At 47.7% G+C, this 20368-nt stretch overlaps 1 protein-coding gene across 2 annotated transcripts in view; it reads left to right on the top strand.

Annotated features, from left to right (window-relative positions):
• The window catches only part of LOC142489242 (very long chain fatty acid elongase 7-like), an 85967-nt gene that overhangs the window by 55710 nt on the left and 9889 nt on the right, over nt 1-20368 (top strand). For both annotated transcript variants that reach the window (XM_075589680.1, XM_075589687.1), the window contains exons 3-7: nt 2161-2351; nt 5947-6027; nt 7100-7156; nt 7604-7709; nt 18487-18623. In XM_075589680.1, coding sequence (XP_075445795.1) covers nt 2161-2351; nt 5947-6027; nt 7100-7156; nt 7604-7709; nt 18487-18623 — 572 coding nt within the window. The remainder of the gene's footprint in view (nt 1-2160; nt 2352-5946; nt 6028-7099; nt 7157-7603; nt 7710-18486; nt 18624-20368) is intronic.

Here is a 20368-nt window from a genome sequence, read left to right as displayed (position 1 = left end):
AGACAAAAGCATAACAGTTTGGGCTCTAGCAGTAGACGTACAAACGTTTTTAGCCATGTTGGGATACTTTGCGAATTTCCCCCTTTTTCTGGTTGGTCGAAAGTTTCCTTCGATTCAAAAGTTTGAGACAAGTTTGCTTAATGCTAAAAAGTCAGTGGGCATTGCTTGTTCAAATAATTTCAAATACTTTAAAAAATTCGATACGTTTTGAAAAATTTCGGGGCTGATTTTTTTTGCCACTTTGGTGCCAAAAGTTTCATCAAAACTTCCATGTGGTTTTTCAAACTTCGATCGAAACAGCGGCGTTTGCACATCTCTCTTCAGCAGCACGTTTTATGTAGGTAGAATAAAACTTGAGCCTAAAAAAAGGGAAAACTGCCAAACGGTGTGTAACACCTAGTCGCTTAAAGTTCAATACAATAATCTTTGAAATGGGGGAAGCTAGTTGGAGACCCAGAACCAGCTCGTATGGCATATTTTTAGTTATTTTTCTGTATTTCAGCCACAAGCACCATATTTCTGGTACTTCTAGGTTATAGTTTTATAAATACCAGCAATATAGAAAAAAATCCAGTTAATGTGGCTTCACATTAAAACTATATTTTCTTCTTGATACAGATCCATTTGTAGCATCTTGGTTTGTTGCTTCTAATGGTCCTTCGTGTAGAATCAACCTGTTGGATGTTTGCCGTAGGGCCAGGCCAGCTAAAGTGTTTCAAGTTCAATTGTCTCCAACACCGATAACAAAATATAATACGGAGCTAAAAAAATATTTTGTTTCCTCGTTTTTTTTTATTTTTGTATTTTTCATTATTTTAAGTGGGTGTCTTGTAGAGTCCTTGGAATCTAAAAGACAAGTTTAATCTCGGGGCGATAGGAGATATGCTAGAAAATGGAGGAAGGCGTCTCAATTGTATTGTCAATGTGTGAAAGGTGAAGAAAGTCGAGCTCCGATGGTTACTGAGCTAGTGCGGAGAAGTCGTAGGAAACTGGATTTGTTAATGGATAACAGAACAAGTTAATGATTTAGAGGCTGGGTGACTGTGCTTCCACCTATACCGTGCTGGCTGGAGTCCAAAAGCAATGAGGACGATCGAGGTTCATATATAAATCCAGTCTTTCTGAGGCTGATAAACTAATTTATTTTTCAATATTTAAATATAAATGTGAAGTTTAATGTTTAGTTGCTGATTTCCTGCTAGCATACTTTTTATGAGAATTTAAGCCACCAAAAGCTTTTTTTTTTAATTTTTTTTTTTTTATGAGAACCATTGAACAGCTGCAGAAAGTGTCTTATATTTTAGGAAATTAAGGGGATAGTGCTCTTGGCATATTTGGGAGTTTAAGCCCCTTGATCACTATGCTGTGGAACCACTATCCTGTGCTGAAGAAAAAAATTGCTCTATTAAAAAAATGGAACTAGTATCTTCTCCAGCACTGGGAAGCTGCTTCATAGCATATTAAGCGCATACGTGTGTAAGGGGGTAATCCTATATACACCGAAGTGGGGCCACTGTCGTACGATAACTTCCATTTGAAGTACACCCCAAAACTGGAACAATCTACCGGAGACTCTCTCAGCCACCACCAGTCTGAGACTGCGCTTATAGTACCGGCGCCGCGGCAAAACAAATGTATTGCCGCTGTCGCGTGCGCTTATAGTAGAGACGGAGCGATGGGTTGGTCGCGATCGCTGGATGTAGTCAATTTGATTTTTCCAGCAACCACAGCGTGCTGTCGCCGGCGACGGCACTATAAGTGCAGCCTCTTCCAAAACTAAAGCTGTCTCACATTTTAATCTGGTCTGTAACGGTTACACGCGCCTATACTGTAATATATATTATCTCTAACAGTGCATACAATGTCTTGTATATAATCTATACCCTGTTCACTTATGTAAATGGATTTGTAACCATGTATTATTATTTGTTATCTTAACTCTGTGCCCAGGACATACTTGAAAATGAGAGGAAACTCTCAATGTATTACTTCCTGGTAAAACATTTTATACATCAATTATTTATTTTATGTTAGTGGGAATTTAATAAATAACCCCTAAGCCTTGTTAGCGGTAAAAAAAACCCCATCATATAAATGTTTGTTTATTGGGACTATTCTTTAGTACAATTAACATGAAATCACCGTTTTTCTTTTCCGTAGATCCAAGGGTGGAAGATTGGCCTCTCATGTCATCTCCCATCCCGCAAACAATTATTATTGTCGCTTACATTTATTTTGTGACATCCCTGGGTCCCAGGCTCATGGAGAATAGGAAACCATTTCATCTGACGCAGTTAATGGCGCTCTATAACTTCACTATGGTGGCCTTTTCCTTATACATGGTCTATGAAGTAAGTTCACAGAAGAATTTCATGTTAAGTTTATGCTAGATGGGGTCTTAATAAGTAAAACATGTCGTCCGTGCATCTATGAAATGTAAAATTCCATATGTGTACAGCAAATAAAAAGATCACTTGTGCACACATTCTGACGTCTGCAGCTAACAGATAATGTTGAAAAGCAGGACTGCAGTCGAAAGCAGGGCCACAGACACATGGAGAGCCAAGACAAGTGTCCCGGGCCAGGTAGCTGCAGAGGTCCCGGTGGCCAAACAAAACAGTTGAGCCCCGCTGCCGGTCCTCTTGTTGCTGCCGGCCCCTGGCTCTCCCCAGCTCTATGGGGTTCAGAGAGGCCCTTCGCGAAATGGTGAGGGAGGCCAGTCCTCTCGTTGCCGCCAGACCCTGGCTCTCCCCAAGACTGCCGACACGGGGTGAGGGGCCCAGTTGTAACTAGTCCTGGGCACCGGGAAATCGGTCGGTGGCCCTGCAGCTAGGGATTCTGGGCAATGACATACAAATGAGAACAGTCACTTTTTCCTTCATGTCCATTTTAATATGAACCCCTATAAGCTTATGCCTGCCGTATTGCACAGTTTTTTCTAAGAGATAATGGGCAATAGCAGGGTTTGTAGACATGTCTGAGACATGATGTGCTCACAAGTGGTATTTTTGAAGTGAAACTTCTTCTTTGCTGGCACCTACAGAGTTTTTATAGGGAAAATCCCTTGTGTTGTAACGAAAAACCATGATGGAAGTGACGCCAAATGGCTAGGCAGCGCATGCGCAAAAGAGGAGGTTGTAAACCCTGCCACGCATGCGCAGAAGCCTATAGTCATTCTCCTGTTCGCACGCACAGTGTTACACGCGCACTCAGTCATGTGCGCACGGTGTCACGCGCGTGCGCACACTGTCTCTTGCGCGCGTGCGCACACTGTTTCTCGCGCGCACACTGTCTCTTGCGCGCGTGCGCACACTGTTTCTCGCGCGCACACGAGGAATTCACTGTTAGTATAAATATAGAAGTGCAAATAGCTAAAACGGGTGTGGGTCTAGCTCGCGCGTTCTAAGTCAAACGTCTTTGCGTTTTGTCACTGATATGGTAATGTTTTGATTAAAAATCAAAACAATCACAAATACAATATTTGTGACAAAAGACAAAGAAGTTTCACTTAAAATGCAATTGCTCGGCACATTTTTTTTTTTTGCTTTACATGGAGGATTTTTCCACCTTTCTTTTCTTTGTTTACTCACTGTGTGTGTTTGTATATAATACAGTGTCAAGGGAGACCAGGCATTTACACCTTTTTATACCGGGATCATATCACTGAGCAAAACCAAATAGTAAAACAAATTGTCATTTATTCCATAGAAACAGACGTACGCACAGTGTATTACAAAATACAAGAGAAAACACACTTACTGGGGGTCTGGGCTGCAAAACTAGCCTTTCCTAGGTGAAACAGTCCATAAAACAAAGTTTTTAGGTTGACTGGAGTTGGCCCGAAATGTCCTGGAACTCAAATTGGCATAAAGTTCCTAACACCACCACTGTATCTATTCCGGAGCTGCAGAAATCCCTTGACCGGGAGATAGTACCAAACGTCCTGGTACTCCTTATGACTTGCAATCCCAGCCGCGACCGCTACGTTCTCTTTTCAGACCTTGGCCCCGAAAAGTGGGATTTAGAAAATGTCTTGCCTTGAAATTTCTGAAGCCGGCTCGCTGGTATTTCTCTCAGAGCATCTTTTGGTGATTTCGAATTTGCTGCTGCCGTCTTGGCGCTTAGAAAGCTCTTGTCCGGATTGGCTGCAGGGTTTCTTATAGTATTTTGGAATTCATTACTACAGCCAATCCCAGCGTGGGAACTTTTCAACCAGCCATTCAGATGTCTTCCAGTCTTCTGAAGCTGGGCAAGCGGATCTTCTGAATGAAACATGGACATGCACGAGTTTGCCACTTGCTATGCAGAAGCCACCCACGGGGCTAGGTGCCTCCAGGTCTGGGAAGGCAAATGCTAGCCGTAACGGCTTGCATTGATCCCAGGACGTGGCTTCTTCACCTAGCCATCCTGCCCAAATGTTCTTCACAACTCTGGCAGCATCTGTGGCTTTCAAGTCCGGACCTCGAGTAGACACAGGGGCACCACTGTTTGGTAGCCCCCTGGCTCACTCAGAATACCGGCTTTGAAAGTCCCAGCTTATTTTACAGTGCACAAGCATAAATACATTTTAAGCATACCTGTTTAATAAAATATACATTACACTTTTTTATTCTGTCTGTCTTCTGGTTATGAGAGAATGAATGAGACTCTTTCCTTTTATTCCCACTAGCCATATTCCTCACACACTGCAATCCTGACTTAGGCTTTTAAAATCCGCACAGCCTTCTGTGCTATTAAAACATTATGAAACAAAATATTTTTTCTAAGTCCCAAAGTAGAATGAAAAACCGCTTCGGTTCATTCACAGGGCTGTATCTCATTCCCTTCTTGAAAACCGGACATAAGTTTCATAAAAACCCTCACAACCTTATATATGGTTGGAGTACCCCCAGAACCCCTATACCAGGTTCTGGGTAAGCAGGGAATTAACTGTGCATCCCCCCTTATACTAGGGACCCTTTTACCGTTTAAGGGATACCACACATCCCTATGCCCCATTTACCTTTCTGGTCTGTGCTGAAGCAGGGAGTCCTGGCGGTGAATCACGCAAGTGTTTTCAAGGGGAGATTTTGCTGGAGCGATGTATCCGAGAATCCGACCTGATTCCCGAGTACATTTTTGGGGTATCCAGTATCTCTGGAACTCCGCTACCTAGACACATTCTGACAAAACTTTCTCCGTAAAAAAACCCCCTTGAAGTGCATAGCCTAGCAATATCTGCTTGCTGGCACTCCTGGAAAGGTAAAACACTGAACATTCTTTATTGATGCACAATTACATACATTGCATGTACAACAAACAGGTTCAAGAGCTGACACTCTAAAACCCCAAATATGGATCAGAGGTAACCAGCGGGCATAATACCTTTTTATTGATGGCCTGATTACCCCCTCACCTTCACATACAGTAATATAAAATATGTAGTCCTAACATAGGACCAAATCAAATTAATAACAGCGATACAATGAATCGGTTCAAATTACTAGAGTTTCCAATCATGCTAGTTTTTTGCAATCAATTTTTAAGTGTTTTTGCTGGAAATGTGTATAAATGGTGACACGCAAAGTTGATGGTGCGTCTTATACTTCTCTCTTACTTATCCTTTTCTGTTGTTATTGGGTCGGGCCCAACAAGATTCATAGTCATTGTTTCATCCATTCCAAACTTCATATTGTAAAAAAATAACAGAGCATATTTTTTCACAAATCTATCACTATTCTGAACTATTTACAATTTTTGTTAGACACGTTGCTGGCATTTAAGTTGTTCTACGTAGGATTGCACCTTCAACACTGGATGTTCTGTATTTGTAATATTTCATGTTAATTGTGAACGTGTTTGAGGGAGACTGCCATAACTTTGTACAAAAGTTATTTCTTTTAGGTTAATACGTCCTTGAATTTTAACAATGTTTTATAACAATGCTTTTTTGTTCCCTTTTTCAAGTTTCTTGTGGCAGGCTGGGGTACAAGTTATTCCTATCGTTGTGATGTTGTTGATTACTCTAGGTCACCCCTGGCTGTCAGGGTAAGTAACTTGGCATAAGTTTAGATTTATGATAACATGCCTCTGATCATTCAAGTACATCAAATATATAAAAGGTAAATGTGGTGAGAATGTCACTTGGGGTAATTGGCAAAAAGAAAAGTGTGTGTGTTTTTATTTTTTTTATTTTTTTAGCCTTGACTATTAATTATGTGTCCTATAATAAAATGGAAATGATTTTAAATTGCCAAAAACCCTAGGGTATTGCAATGCTGCTGTTTGCATGGATTGGTTCTTGTAATACACGTGTGTTTTGAGCAATTCTCCTCCTTTTTTTTCTTTCCTGTGGCCGTGGGACCACTTTGAAAGAGTTTACAAATAGCACATGTTCTGTAGTTAACAATAAATCAGTTTTTCTAGGGAAATAAAGAATATATGTGGCGGTGGAGCAGTCATTTATAGCATTGTTTTTGCACATTGACCACCGTATTGTAAATGCAGTATTGTTTACTATATATAATTAAAGTACATTTTGTTGTTTAACTGAAACACAGAAATAGATTGGTGATAGGACACCACCTGAGGAAGCCATGGAATAGGGGTTTGGGCCCAACTCGTTAAGAAATTCCCTATTACAAGATGTTAATGAATTTACACCACAGTAAGACCTAACACCGCTCGCATATAGGGAAAGCCAGAGGCACGTATATTGTTTTTACGTTCACTGTGTTTGTTCGTGCGTCGACGTTATATTAAATTGTATTATTTTTGCCCAGAATTTGGCTTTTAATGGTATCCGTCCTCCCACAGCGATGGGAGCGGTTACTATAGGTCCTGTGTATCCAATTGCCAGCCAATGATACAATTATTTGTAATCACACTTCCCAATATTGGACTGAGTGCAGCAAATAGGGCTCTTGGGTGATTCTGTTATCACCCTGTTTGTTCAAAGATGTTAATGAATAAATGTTTCAAGTACCAATAGTAATGTTTGGCATATAGTACATTTATAGCTGATGATGAAAAAATTGAATTTTTTTTTTAACACACCAGTGGATAAATGAACAGATTGTTTCAAACGTTACAGGTGTAAACTGATTTTTGTTTCCTGTAGATGGCTTGGACCTGTTGGCTGTACTACTTCTCAAAGTTTATTGAATTATTAGACACTGTGAGTATTCAGGAAATGTGCCCCCGTGTCATCACTAATGGTGAGGATGTTCTGCGTTGGGAAGATTTATAATTAGGAGCTGTTTTTTTCTTTTTTTCTAGATAAACTGTATATAAAGTTTAGTTTAATGTGTAATAAATACATTTTCTGTACAATAGAATCATTGCTTCTGTTCTACTTAGACTTGTACAGATAATACCGGCTTAAATTTATGCCACAGTTTTGATACTGTACTTTTAGACAGTCTTATGCCCGTTACACCTTTTTGAAGTCGTGCATGCACATAAGTGTTACACTTTGCTCTTATCTTTATTTCCTGCCCTTCCCATTTAAACAGCAGTCAATAAGGAAAACGTATTAACCAGAAAAATTTATTAACCAGAAAAATATACAATACAGTAAAGGATATGTTTTCACTTAACACTATTGCTTTTTTTTCTTTTTAAGATCTTTTTTGTCTTGCGTAAGAAGAATAGCCAAATCACTTTCTTGCATGTATACCATCACTCCATCATGCCATGGACCTGGTGGTTTGGTGTCAAGTTTGCTGCAGGTAATGCAAAGTATTCTTACTATTGTGTTCACGTGTAGGAAACATGAAGCATTTTAGTATTTTACATCCAGTCGTGATTCCCGAACGTCTCTGGGTGACGCGCGCGCACAGAAGCTCACAGCTCATTGGAACACTTTGCGCACCTAGTCTGGCGTCTTTCCAGATTTAGAAAATATTGCTAAGCAATGTGTGTGTTTGTTGTTTGGCCCCTCTGGCCTCCATATTTATTTATTTTCTGTTGAAACTAGAGTGAGCCAGCCTTCTACTTTCACAGGATGCAGCATGGTGATCAAAGGGAAGCGCAAACATGTGGAGATATAAAAAATAAAAATGATGGGGCAGTATTGTGACAAATAAATATGTATTCTTCTTTAAGTCTGCTGTTATTTATACTCACAAGTGTGAGGATGATACTGTGTACGTAAAGGTATCTTTGGGTATGTGTCTGCAGTGATGATAAGCTGGCTGGAACCTCGGTGTGGGAATGTATTCCTTAAATGGTTAAACACAGAAAAGCCAACATAGCGCGATCTGTTTAAAAACTGTATTCAAGTGGTTAAAATATAACAATACACTCACATGATGTATGCTATTTAAAAGCATTTAGATACGCAATGCATCTCGCCTCCGGTATCTTGGTGCAGTTTTTCCTTCCCTCTTCTCAGCGTGCGTCTCACTCCTGCGTTCCAGCAGGGCGGATGTGACGTCAGTGAGACTTCGGGAGTTGCGTATCTAAATACGCTTCACTTGCTGCATTACACGGCCCCTTCACTTGCTGCGTTACGCGGCCTCTTCACTTGCTGCGTTACACGGCCCCTTCACTTGCTGCGTTACGCGGCCCCTTCACTTGCTGCATTACGCGGCCTCTTCACTTGCTGCATTACGCGGCCTCTTCACTTGCTGCATTACGCGGCCCCTTCACTTGCTGCATTACACGGCCCCTTCACTTGCTGCATTACACGGCCCCTTCACTTGCTGCATTACGCGGCCTCTTCACTTGCTGCATTACGCGGCCTCTTCACTTGCTGCATTACGCGGCCCCTTCACTTGCTGCGTTACGCGGCCCCTTCACTTGCTGCGTTACGCGGCCCCTTCACTTGCTGCATTACACGGCCCCTTCACTTGCTGCATTACGCGGCCCCTTCACTTGCTGCATTACGCGGCCCCTTCACTTGCTGCGTTACGCGGCCCCTTCACTTGCTGCGTTACGCGGCCCCTTCACTTGCTGCGTTGCACGGCCTCTTCACTTGCTGCGTTACACGGCCTCTTCACTTGCTGCGTTACGCGGCCTCTTCACTTGCTGCATTACGCGGCCTCTTCACTTGCTGCGTTACACGGCCCCTTCACTTGCTGCATTACACGGCCCCTTCACTTGCTGCATTACGCGGACCCTTCACTTGCTGCATTACACGGCCTCTTCACTTGCTGCATTACGCGGCCCCTTCACTTGCTGCGTTACGCGGCCCCTTCACTTGCTGCGTTACGCGGCCCCTTCACTTGCTGCGTTACGCGGCCCCTTCACTTGCTGCGTTACGCGGCCCCTTCACTTGCTGCGTTACGCGGCCCCTTCACTTGCTGCGTTGCACGGCCCCTTCACTTGCTGCGTTACGCGGCCCCTTCACTTGCTGCGTTACGCGGCCTCTTCACTTGCTGCGTTACACGGCCCCTTCACTTGCTGCGTTACACGGCCTCTTCACTTGCTGCGTTACACGGCCCCTTCACTTGCTGCGTTACACGGCCTCTTCACTTGCTGCGTTACACGGCCCCTTCACTTGCTGCGTTACACGGCCCCTTCACTTGCTGCATTACACGGCCTCTTGCTGCATTACGCGGCCCCTTCACTTGCTGCGTTACGCGGCCTCTTCACTTGCTGCATTACACGGCCCCTTCACTTGCTGCGTTACGCGGCCCCTTCACTTGCTGCGTTACACGGCCCCTTCACTTGCTGCGTTACACGGCCTCTTCACTTGCTGCGTTACACGGCCTCTTCACTTGCTGCGTTACGCGGCCCCTTCACTTGCTGCATTACACGGCCTCTTCACTTGCTGCGTTACACGGCCCCTTCACTTGCTGCGTTACGCGGCCTCTTCACTTGCTGCGTTACGCGGCCCCTTCACTTGCTGCGTTACACGGCCTCTTGCTGCATTACGCGGCCCCTTCACTTGCTGCATTAGACGGCCTCTTCACTTGCTGCATTACACGGCCTCTTCACTTGCTGCGTTACACGGCCCCTTCACTTGCTGCGTTACGCGGCCTCTTCACTTGCTGCGTTACGCGGCCCCTTCACTTGCTGCGTTACGCGGCCCCTTCACTTGCTGCGTTACGCGGCCCCTTCACTTGCTGCGTTACGCGGCCCCTTCACTTGCTGCATTACACGGCCCCTTCACTTGCTGCATTACGCGGCCCCTTCACTTGCTGCGTTGCGCGGCCTCTTCACTTGCTGCGTTACACGGCCTCTTCACTTGCTGCGTTACGCGGCCTCTTCACTTGCTGCATTACGCGGCCTCTTCACTTGCTGCGTTACGCGGCCTCTTCACTTGCTGCGTTACACGGCCCCTTCACTTGCTGCATTACACGGCCCCTTCACTTGCTGCATTACGCGGACCCTTCACTTGCTGCATTACACGGCCTCTTCACTTGCTGCGTTACACGGCCTCTTCACTTGCTGCGTTACACGGCCCCTTCACTTGCTGCGTTACACGGCCCCTTCACTTGCTGCGTTACACGGCCTCTTGCTGCATTACGCGGCCCCTTCACTTGCTGCATTACGCGGCCCCTTCACTTGCTGCGTTACGCGGCCTCTTCACTTGCTGCGTTACACGGCCCCTTCACTTGCTGCATTACGCGGCCTCTTCACTTGCTGCATTACACGGCCCCTTCACTTGCTGCGTTACACGGCCCCTTCACTTGCTGCGTTACACGGCCCCTTCACTTGCTGCGTTACACGGCCCCTTCACTTGCTGCGTTACACGGCCTCTTCACTTGCTGCATTAGGCGGCCCCTTCACTTGCTGCATTACGCGGCCTCTTCACTTGCTGCATTACACGGCCCCTTCACTTGCTGCATTACACGGCCCCTTCACTTGCTGCATTACACGGCCCCTTCACTTGCTGCATTACGCGGCCTCTTCACTTGCTGCGTTACACGGCCCCTTCACTTGCTGCATTACACGGCCCCTTCACTTGCTGCATTACGCGGCCTCTTCACTTGCTGCATTACACGGCCCCTTCACTTGCTGCATTACACGGCCCCTTCACTTGCTGCGTTACACGGCCTCTTCACTTGCTGCGTTGCGCGGCCTCTTCACTTGCTGCATTACACGGCCCCTTCACTTGCTGCATTACGCGGCCCCTTCACTTGCTGCGTTACGCGGCCTCTTCACTTGCTGCATTACACGGCCTCTTCACTTGCTGCGTTACACGGCCCCTTCACTTGCTGCGTTACACGGCCTCTTCACTTGCTGCGTTACACGGCCCCTTCACTTGCTGCATTACACGGCCCCTTCACTTGCTGCATTACACGGCCTCTTCACTTGCTGCATTACACAGCCCCTTCACTTGCTGCATTACACGGCCCCTTCACTTGCTGCGTTACGCGGCCCCTTCACTTGCTGCATTACACGGCCTCTTCACTTGCTGCATTACACGGCCTCTTCACTTGCTGCATTACGCGGCCTCTTCACTTGCTGCGTTACGCGGCCCCTTCACTTGCTGCGTTACGCGGCCTCTTCACTTGCTGCGTTACACGGCCCCTTCACTTGCTGCGTTACACGGCCCCTTCACTTGCTGCATTACGCGGCCTCTTCACTTGCTGCATTACACGGCCCCTTCACTTGCTGCGTTACACGGCCCCTTCACTTGCTGCATTACACGGCCCCTTCACTTGCTGCATTACACGGCCTCTTCACTTGCTGCATTACACGGCCTCTTCACTTGCTGCATTACACGGCCCCTTCACTTGCTGCGTTACACGGCCCCTTCACTTGCTGCATTACACGGCCCCTTCACTTGCTGCATTTCACGGCCCCTTCACTTGCTGCGTTACGCGGCCTCTTCACTTGCTGCATTACACGGCCCCTTCACTTGCTGCGTTACACGGCCCCTTCACTTGCTGCGTTACACGGCCCCTTCACTTGCTGCATTACACGGCCCCTTCACTTGCTGCATTACACGGCCTCTTCACTTGCTGCATTACACGGCCCCTTCACTTGCTGCATTACACGGCCTCTTCACTTGCTGCATTACACGGCCTCTTCACTTGCTGCGTTACACGGCCCCTTCACTTGCTGCATTACGCGGCCTCTTCACTTGCTGCATTACACGGCCCCTTCACTTGCTGCGTTACGCGGCCTCTTCACTTGCTACATTACGCGGCCCCTTCACTTGCTGCATTACGCGGCCTCTTCACTTGCTGCATTACGCGGCCCCTTCACTTGCTGCATTACGCGGCCCCTTCACTTGCTGCATTACACGGCCCCTTCACTTGCTGCATTACACGGCCCCTTCACTTGCTGCATTACGCGGCCTCTTCACTTGCTGCGTTACGCGGCCTCTTCACTTGCTGCATTACGCGGCCTCTTCACTTGCTGCATTACGCGGCCTCTTCACTTGCTGCGTTACACGGCCCCTTCACTTGCTGCATTACGCGGCCCCTTCACTTGCTGCATTACGCGGCCTCTTCACTTGCTGCGTTACACGGCCTCTTCACTTGCTGCATTACGCGGCCTCTTCACTTGCTGCATTACGCGGCCCCTTCACTTGCTGCATTACACGGCCCCTTCACTTGCTGCGTTACGCGGCCTCTTCACTTGCTGCGTTACACGGCCCCTTCACTTGCTGCATTACGCGGCCCCTTCACTTGCTGCGTTACGCGGCCCCTTCACTTGCTGCGTTACGCGGCCCCTTCACTTGCTGCGTTACGCGGCCTCTTCACTTGCTGCGTTACACGGCCCCTTCACTTGCTGCATTACACGGCCCCTTCACTTGCTGCATTTCACGGCCCCTTCACTTGCTGCGTTACGCGGCCCCTTCACTTGCTGCGTTACGCGGCCTCTTCACTTGCTGCATTACGCGGCCTCTTCACTTGCTGCGTTACGCGGCCTCTTCACGCGGCCTCTTCACTTGCTGCATTACGCGGCCCCTTCACTTGCTGCATTACACGGCCCCTTCACTTGCTGCATTACACGGCCCCTTCACTTGCTGCGTTACGCGGCCCCTTCACTTGCTGCGTTACGCGGCCCCTTCACTTGCTGCGTTACGCGGCCTCTTCACTTGCTGCGTTACGCGGCCCCTTCACTTGCTGCGTTACGCGGCCTCTTCACTTGCTGCATTACGCGGCCCCTTCACTTGCTGCATTACACGGCCCCTTCACTTGCTGCGTTACACGGCCCCTTCACTTGCTGCGTTACACGGCCCCTTCACTTGCTGCATTACACGGCCCCTTCACTTGCTGCGTTACGCGGCCCCTTCACTTGCTGCGTTACGCGGCCCCTTCACTTGCTGCATTTCACGGCCCCTTCACTTGCTGCGTTACACGGCCTCTTCACTTGCTGCGTTACGCGGCCCCTTCACTTGCTGTGTTACGCGGCCCCTTCACTTGCTGTGTTACGCGGCCCCTTCACTTGCTGTGTTACGCGGCCCCTTCACTTGCTGTGTTACGCGGCCCCTTCACTTGCTGCGTTACGTGGCCCCTTCACTTGCTGTAGCCTCTTCAAGGAAACAACTGGTTTATGCTGCTACAGGAGAAGCAGGAGCCGAGTAATTGGGATGAATATTAATGCTCTCTGATATTTACAGTGTCCTATTTAATTAAAATGAGATCTCTGCCTCCTGACACTCTTGGCAAAATGGTGTCCTTTTGTGTACATACATATTAACTTTTTTTTTTAATATACATTTTGATGTATATTTTGCTGTATCGCGCGCACACGCGATTCTCTCGTGCTTCTGACGTGTATGTGTACACGTACACCTAGCTGCCTATATATACACACACGCATGCACACCTACCCACCTGTATACACACACACACGCATGCACACCTACTCGCGTGTGCGCACATCTACCCGCCTGTACGCGCGCGCACACACGCAGATCTACCCGCCTGTACGCGCACGCACACACACACGCAGATCTACCCGCCTGTACGCGCACGCACACACGCGCAGATCCACTCGCCTGTACGCGCACACACACACACGCAGATCTACCCGCCTGTACGCGCACACACACACGCAGATCTACCCGCCTGTACGCGCACGCACACACACACACGCAGATCTACCCGCCTGTACGCGCGCGCACACACACGCAGATCTACCCGCCTGTACGCGCGCGCACACACACGCAGATCTACCCGCCTGTACGCGCACACACACACGCAGATCTACCCGCCTGTACGCGCACACACACACGCAGATCTACCCGCCTGTACGCGCGCGCACACACACGCAGATCTACCCGCCTGTACGCGCACGCACACACACACGCAGATCTACCCGCCTGTACGCGCACGCACACACACACGCAGATCTACCCGCCTGTACGCGCGCATACACACACACACGCAGATCTACCCGCCTGTACGCGCACGCACACACACACGCAGATCTACCCGCCTGTACGCGCACGCACACACACACACGCAGATCTACCCGCCTTTACGCACGCATACACACACACGCAGATCTACCCGCCTGTACGCGCGCATACACACACACACGCAGATCTACCCGCCTGTACGCGCACGCACACACACACGCAGATCTACCCGCCTGTACGCGCGCGCACACACACGCAGATCTACCCGCCTGTGCGCGGTCCCACACACCTCATGCCTTATTGCAACTCCTCCTAAATACAACATGAATGATGCCATAGCCTTATTTATTTTCCTCCTGGATCTCTCCACTGCTGCATTGTTGCTCCCACGCCAGCGCAGCCTAGGAGATACCACTTTCCAAACAGTCACCTGATTAAATCTGGTTACAATCCACCCTATGTCCCATCACATGTTCCACATTAAATCCAGCGATGGGACCGCTGCCAAATAATTTCCCCTCCACATGCAGCAAAATGATATCAGGATGGTCCCTACCCCTTTTCCTACGCAATAACTCGGACAGGTGTTGGTCCCAACACATCCCCTTGCTGCCCATCCAAAACATCTTGCCGAAGCCTGCCCTTATCCCAAACTGCCTTCCCCCCCGCATTGCTGCCGAAATAAGGGCCCTACTATCCTTGAATTTGACCCCCCTCTTCCAACCCGCTACCAGCTTGCAAATGATGAAATCGTTGGTAAAATCCCCGTCTCCAACTTCAAGGTGACGCCTGCTAAAAAATGTTCCAATCATTGAGGCTGAACCTCCCAATTCCAGTTTCTTTACTAGAAACCTTAACATTCCGCCCCTGATTTTCTCTATGCTCACTCCCTCAGGCCTTTGTTCTTCTTCTGCACTTAACCAGGCCTGCCATTCATCCCAAGCCCTGGTGTATGCTGACCACTTGCCCGGTGCTACCGAAGCCTTCACCAGCTCCATCACTCCCTCACTGCTTGCTGTCAAAGTTGAATGGTTCCCCTGTTGTAGACAATTCCGGGACCAACTCCTGGAATGCCATGAACTGAAAACGAGATAGGGCATCTGTGATCTTTTTAACCAAACCCGGCACATGCTTCACCTTGAACCTTACTGTATATTATGATCCAGACACTTTAGAACTAGCAACCTCCAGAAGTCGGACCACTAACGGAGAAGACGCTGAATGCTGGTCCACGGCAGCTACCACGCCCATGTCCGTCCGGAAGATGACCTCCCTGTTGGCCAACTCCATCCCCCATAGCTGCACTGCCACCACCAGCAGAAAGATCTCCAAGAATGTTAAGTTCCCCATAAACTCCTGCTGCCCCCACTCCTCCGGCCATCGCTTAGTGCACCATCGTCCCTGAAAAAATGCTCTAAAAACCACAAATCCAGCCCCATCCGTGAAGAGCTGAACTTTCCCACTCACCATATCTCCTTGAAACGCTATCATGCACCCGTTGTACCACCCTAGGAAGGTGTCTCACACTTGCAGATCCCCCTTTACCTGCTTTGACACCCTATCAAAGTGGTGCTGCGATTTTACCCCTGACATTGTGAATGCCAGTCGCCTCTGAAAGACCCTTCCCATTGACAAGATCCTGGTTGCAAAATTGAGTTGGGCCAGCAGGGACTGGAACTGCCTCAGCGTGGCTTTCTTGAGCCCCATAAACTCCCTCAAAGCCTGTAGCTTCCTGAGAGCTAAGGAATCTCCATCTTTACAATATCAATTTCAATACCCAAAAAATTGATGCGTACCCCAGGGCTCTTCCCCTTGTCCTTAGCCAAAGAAACATGCCATGAGTTCCTGAAATTCCAACAGTAACCTCCCGCACACATCGGACCCATCCTTCCTATGAATAGCAAGTCATCCAAGTAGTGCAGGATACAACGAACTCTGGGTACATCTCCTAATGTCCAGTACAACAAGGAGCTGAACATCTCAAAGTTTAAAACATGAGATCAAACACCCCATTGGGAGGCATAGATCTACAAAGAATTCCTCACCCAGCTTGCACCCCAGCAGGTGTAAGCATTCTGGGTGCATGGGCAGCAGACCAAATGCCGACTCGGCTTTTCCCATCCACACCCCCGGTCCAGCCTCCCTTTCCAGATCCCTGAAACTGTCAAAAGATGCATACTGCATGCTACACAAGTTCTTCTCAATCCCATCATTCACAGACAACCCCTCTGGGTATGACAGGTGAAGTATGAGACTGAATGAACCCAGCTCCTGCTTTGGGACCACCCCCAATGGAGAAACACTCTCAACGCTGGTAACAGGGGAAAGGAAAACGTCCTGCCATTCTGCCTGCCCTCGCCTCCTTTGCTATTTTCGCCTGTGCTACCCCCATGTGCATCTCCAGTGATTTCACATTCTTTCTGTATAGGGGAAAACCACTCAAAAAAAACCCCCTCTGGCAGCTCCGCCGCCTCCCTATTTGGGTAGCGGCAGAGCCACGGTCCCATCCAATATCCAGTGTTTTTTGCCCCAGCTTCTCCACTTGCTCTCCTTAAATCCACCCTTGCCATTTTTATTGCATTTAGACATGGGGTGGCTATCCCCGTAGCTGTTGCACTCATGTCTAAACTGACAACCTGTGCCCCACTTACTCTGGGCCTCGCTATACTGCCAGCAAGAACCCCCCCTTCTTATTCTCGACCTACTACCCAGCTCGCTGTGAGCTTCCGGACCTAGAGGAATCGGTTTTATTCAGCATCATTTTGCCCATCTACAGGTCCATGTCCTTTACGTCCCACCGCAACGGTTTCTTAATCGCCTTTTTCTGCCTGCGGTCCCTATCATACTTCCACCACCCCGGACTCTCCTAAAATGTCTAGGTTTCCCTAATTGACAAATCCTCCCCCTTTAGCCAAATCCACGCGAATTCCACCCCAAAATACGTGTCCCAATCCAAATTCACACCTACCTGCCAAAATTCCTACGCAAAATCTGTTTAAACACCCAAATCCATGCTCCTTGTTGTAATCCGCCCCTATACCCCAAAATCCGCGTTCCCTGCCCAAATCCACACACTGCTCAATGTTCCCACAAATCCGCACCGCTTACTAAATAGCGCGAATCCGCGCCAAATCCTCCCCTATACCACAAAATACGTATCCGCGCACTCCTCTCAATGCACCCACAAATCCACACCACTTATTAAATCCGCACTAAACCACGGAATCCACGCCAGCGCCCCAACTCCATGCCACCTGCCGGCGGATCGCTGAAAACAATTCGCCAATGGATTCCAGGAATCTGAAACTGGCTCACTATGCCTAAATGCGCATGCCCTCCCAAAACCAACACGAAAATCTGCAGATCTTCCCAAAAAAACCCATAAGATTAAGATTCCCCTTTTTTCTACCTTCCACCTCTGCTGCTGCCTCTTTGCTCCGCCAGGCGATCCCTCTGGCTGTAATCTCCACTTCACGGCCGAGCACGTGAGCATCCACCCCGGACCGCGCTGCTGCACCTTCTCCTGCAGCTCCACCACCGACCACAACCACCTTCAGCTCTGCTGGGCTCTCCGACCACGTCTTTCTTCCTCCTCACCGTGCAGCCATCTCTCTGGATCAGGACACCAGGAATATGGAATCCGGAACCAGGAAAAGGTGACTTCCCTGGAGTTGATCAAAGAAAGAGGAGGCTAGGATCCCTCCCCCATTGCCTTAAGTACCCCTTCCTTAACCTCTCCCCTGGCCTGGCATCACAGCATTGTATGGGGAGGGGACCCTCGGCCTTATGTCATGCCGCCCCTTCCTTAGAAGTCCAGGGCTCCCTTTATGTACACTAAAGGATACAATTTCACAAAGTGTGAAAGGAGGCAGGTATCGCAATTGTGTTTTTTAATGTTTTGTTGCTGATTTTCCTGCTGGTTTAATTTCTCAAAACTATGCTATTAAGGGATGTGTGTGTGTGTGTGTTGTTTATTTTTTTTTAATGAGAACCGGTGTGTGTGTGTGGTGTGTGGTGTGTGTGTGTGTGTGTGGCCTGAATTTAAATATTCACGAGATCACACACACTTTGGTTCTCAACTTCTTTCCAGTGATTAAATATTATAGTGCATTATACTTTTGCAATAGAAGATTTTGCACTTGGAAGTATCCTAACCAGGTACGTTTTTCATGCCATGACAATCATCTGATCTCGTTTGGATTTGGTTCCAAATATCTAACATCCTCTTTCTTGTTCAGGTGGTTTGGGCACATTCCATGCATTAGTGAACAGTATCGTTCATGTTATCATGTACTCTTATTATGGATTGTCGGCAATGGGACCAGTCTATCAAAAGTACCTGTGGTGGAAAAAATACATGACCTCTATACAACTGGTATGTATATCTTATCTCTGATTTTTTTTTTTTGCCATGAAAATAATGGAATGTTACCTTATCGTCGGAAAAATTACGCTAGCATTTTTAGTTTCAAACAGAGCGTTATATTTTTACTAAAGCTTAGAAGAAGCACAGGAATCTTCTCTGTTCTGGAGATTTCATTTATGTTCATAGCAGCAAATAAAATATCACTTCTGAGCTCATTCACATGTTTTCGACAGGTTCACACACCTGCCTTTCCCCATAATCAATTAGCATGGGTAATGACCTGCAAATGAGCTCTGACAGGGTATCCCTTTTTGCCTCCTATCCATTTTAACATGGATCCCTAGAAGCTTATGCCTGCCGTATGACAAGTTATACAGCAAAGCCTGGGTTAAAGAAGTGCGTAGTCAGCCAGGTTTGCTGACCATGCGTTTCTATAACCAAGGCTTTGCAGTCAAAGCTGAGCGCTCATTTGCATGTCATTACCCAGAATCCCTGGCTGCAGTGGAAGTATGTATGCTTATCGATTATGGGGAAAGGCAGGTTTGTGAACCTGTCTGAGACATGTGAATGTGTTCTTAAGTGATATTTTTATTAGCTGTACGTTGGGAGTGTTTTTGGCACTTTTTTACTCTCCAGAACTGACTTTGTGTACCTGATCTATGTTCAAATAAATGGCGCTAAACCCTTCTGTACCATGAAAGCTGCTTCATAGTATATTAAACAGGTGCCATGGTGTTTTACAATCAATGGTTTAAAGAATTAAGAGACCAAAGAGCCACCTGGGTCAGCCTCACGCCAGTGCCCAATACAAAGCCGCAATGTCATCAGGAGATGAGCTGCTGCTTTCTATTAGTGATCCTGCAGACATATTTGTAGTTTATTTTGACTTACAATTCGGCACAAATAAAACTTAAAATCTGAAAACGTATGGGTCCACGGTCATTGCAATAAAGTACATGGCCATGTAACCTTGTCTGTGCCATTTTCAACATTTATTTCAAAATATGATGCTTTTAGTAAACTTTTTTTGGTTGTTTTAAGCTATACCCCCCCAAAACTAAATTTGTGTAGTTCAGCAGATCTAACACAGCAGTACCTGCTTTCACTAAGAGCTAGTTAGTTGCTTATACTTATGTAACGGGTTTCCCCCCCCCCCCCCCCAATCGCAGATTATACTGTGGGTGCGGGGAAACATACAGTGTTACTCGGGTGTGGTGCGTTACCTGTTGGCTCACAGGAGGGCTGAGCCGCCACGGGGAACCTGGGGCAATATATTATACTAATGAGTAACCACTTACTCGGTGCAGCGCCTCCACCTGCGATGGCTCCCACCAGAGGGGGAGTGGTTCCTCGCAGGACAATACAATAACCATATACACGTATGTGAGTTAACCAAATACCTTTTACTTTGGAGCATAAGAAACACATATACAATCACAATGAATATAACAGGTGTCCCTCTCTAGAGAAGACACTAACCACTGCGTCTCACACAACACTAACACTATCTTGCGCCACGGCGGACGCCAACACTCTATGTGCCACGGCGGACGCTAACACTTTATGCGCCACGGCGGACGCTAACACTTCCACAGAATGATCCCACCCCGTGTCCAGTAAACCCAACCCAATGTCTCGCACTCCCAAGTCATATACAAGTGTGTGTGTGACTGCGCAGCCACTATGTCTGGTGATAGGCCTTGTTGGTGCACGTGAGGTTATCGGTTACCTGCCGAGCACTCCAGTGCTCGGAC

Source organism: Ascaphus truei, chromosome 1 (assembly GCF_040206685.1).
Source record: "Ascaphus truei isolate aAscTru1 chromosome 1, aAscTru1.hap1, whole genome shotgun sequence".
NCBI lineage: Eukaryota > Metazoa > Chordata > Amphibia > Anura > Ascaphidae > Ascaphus > Ascaphus truei.
This window is presented reverse-complemented; position numbering and strand designations above follow the sequence as displayed.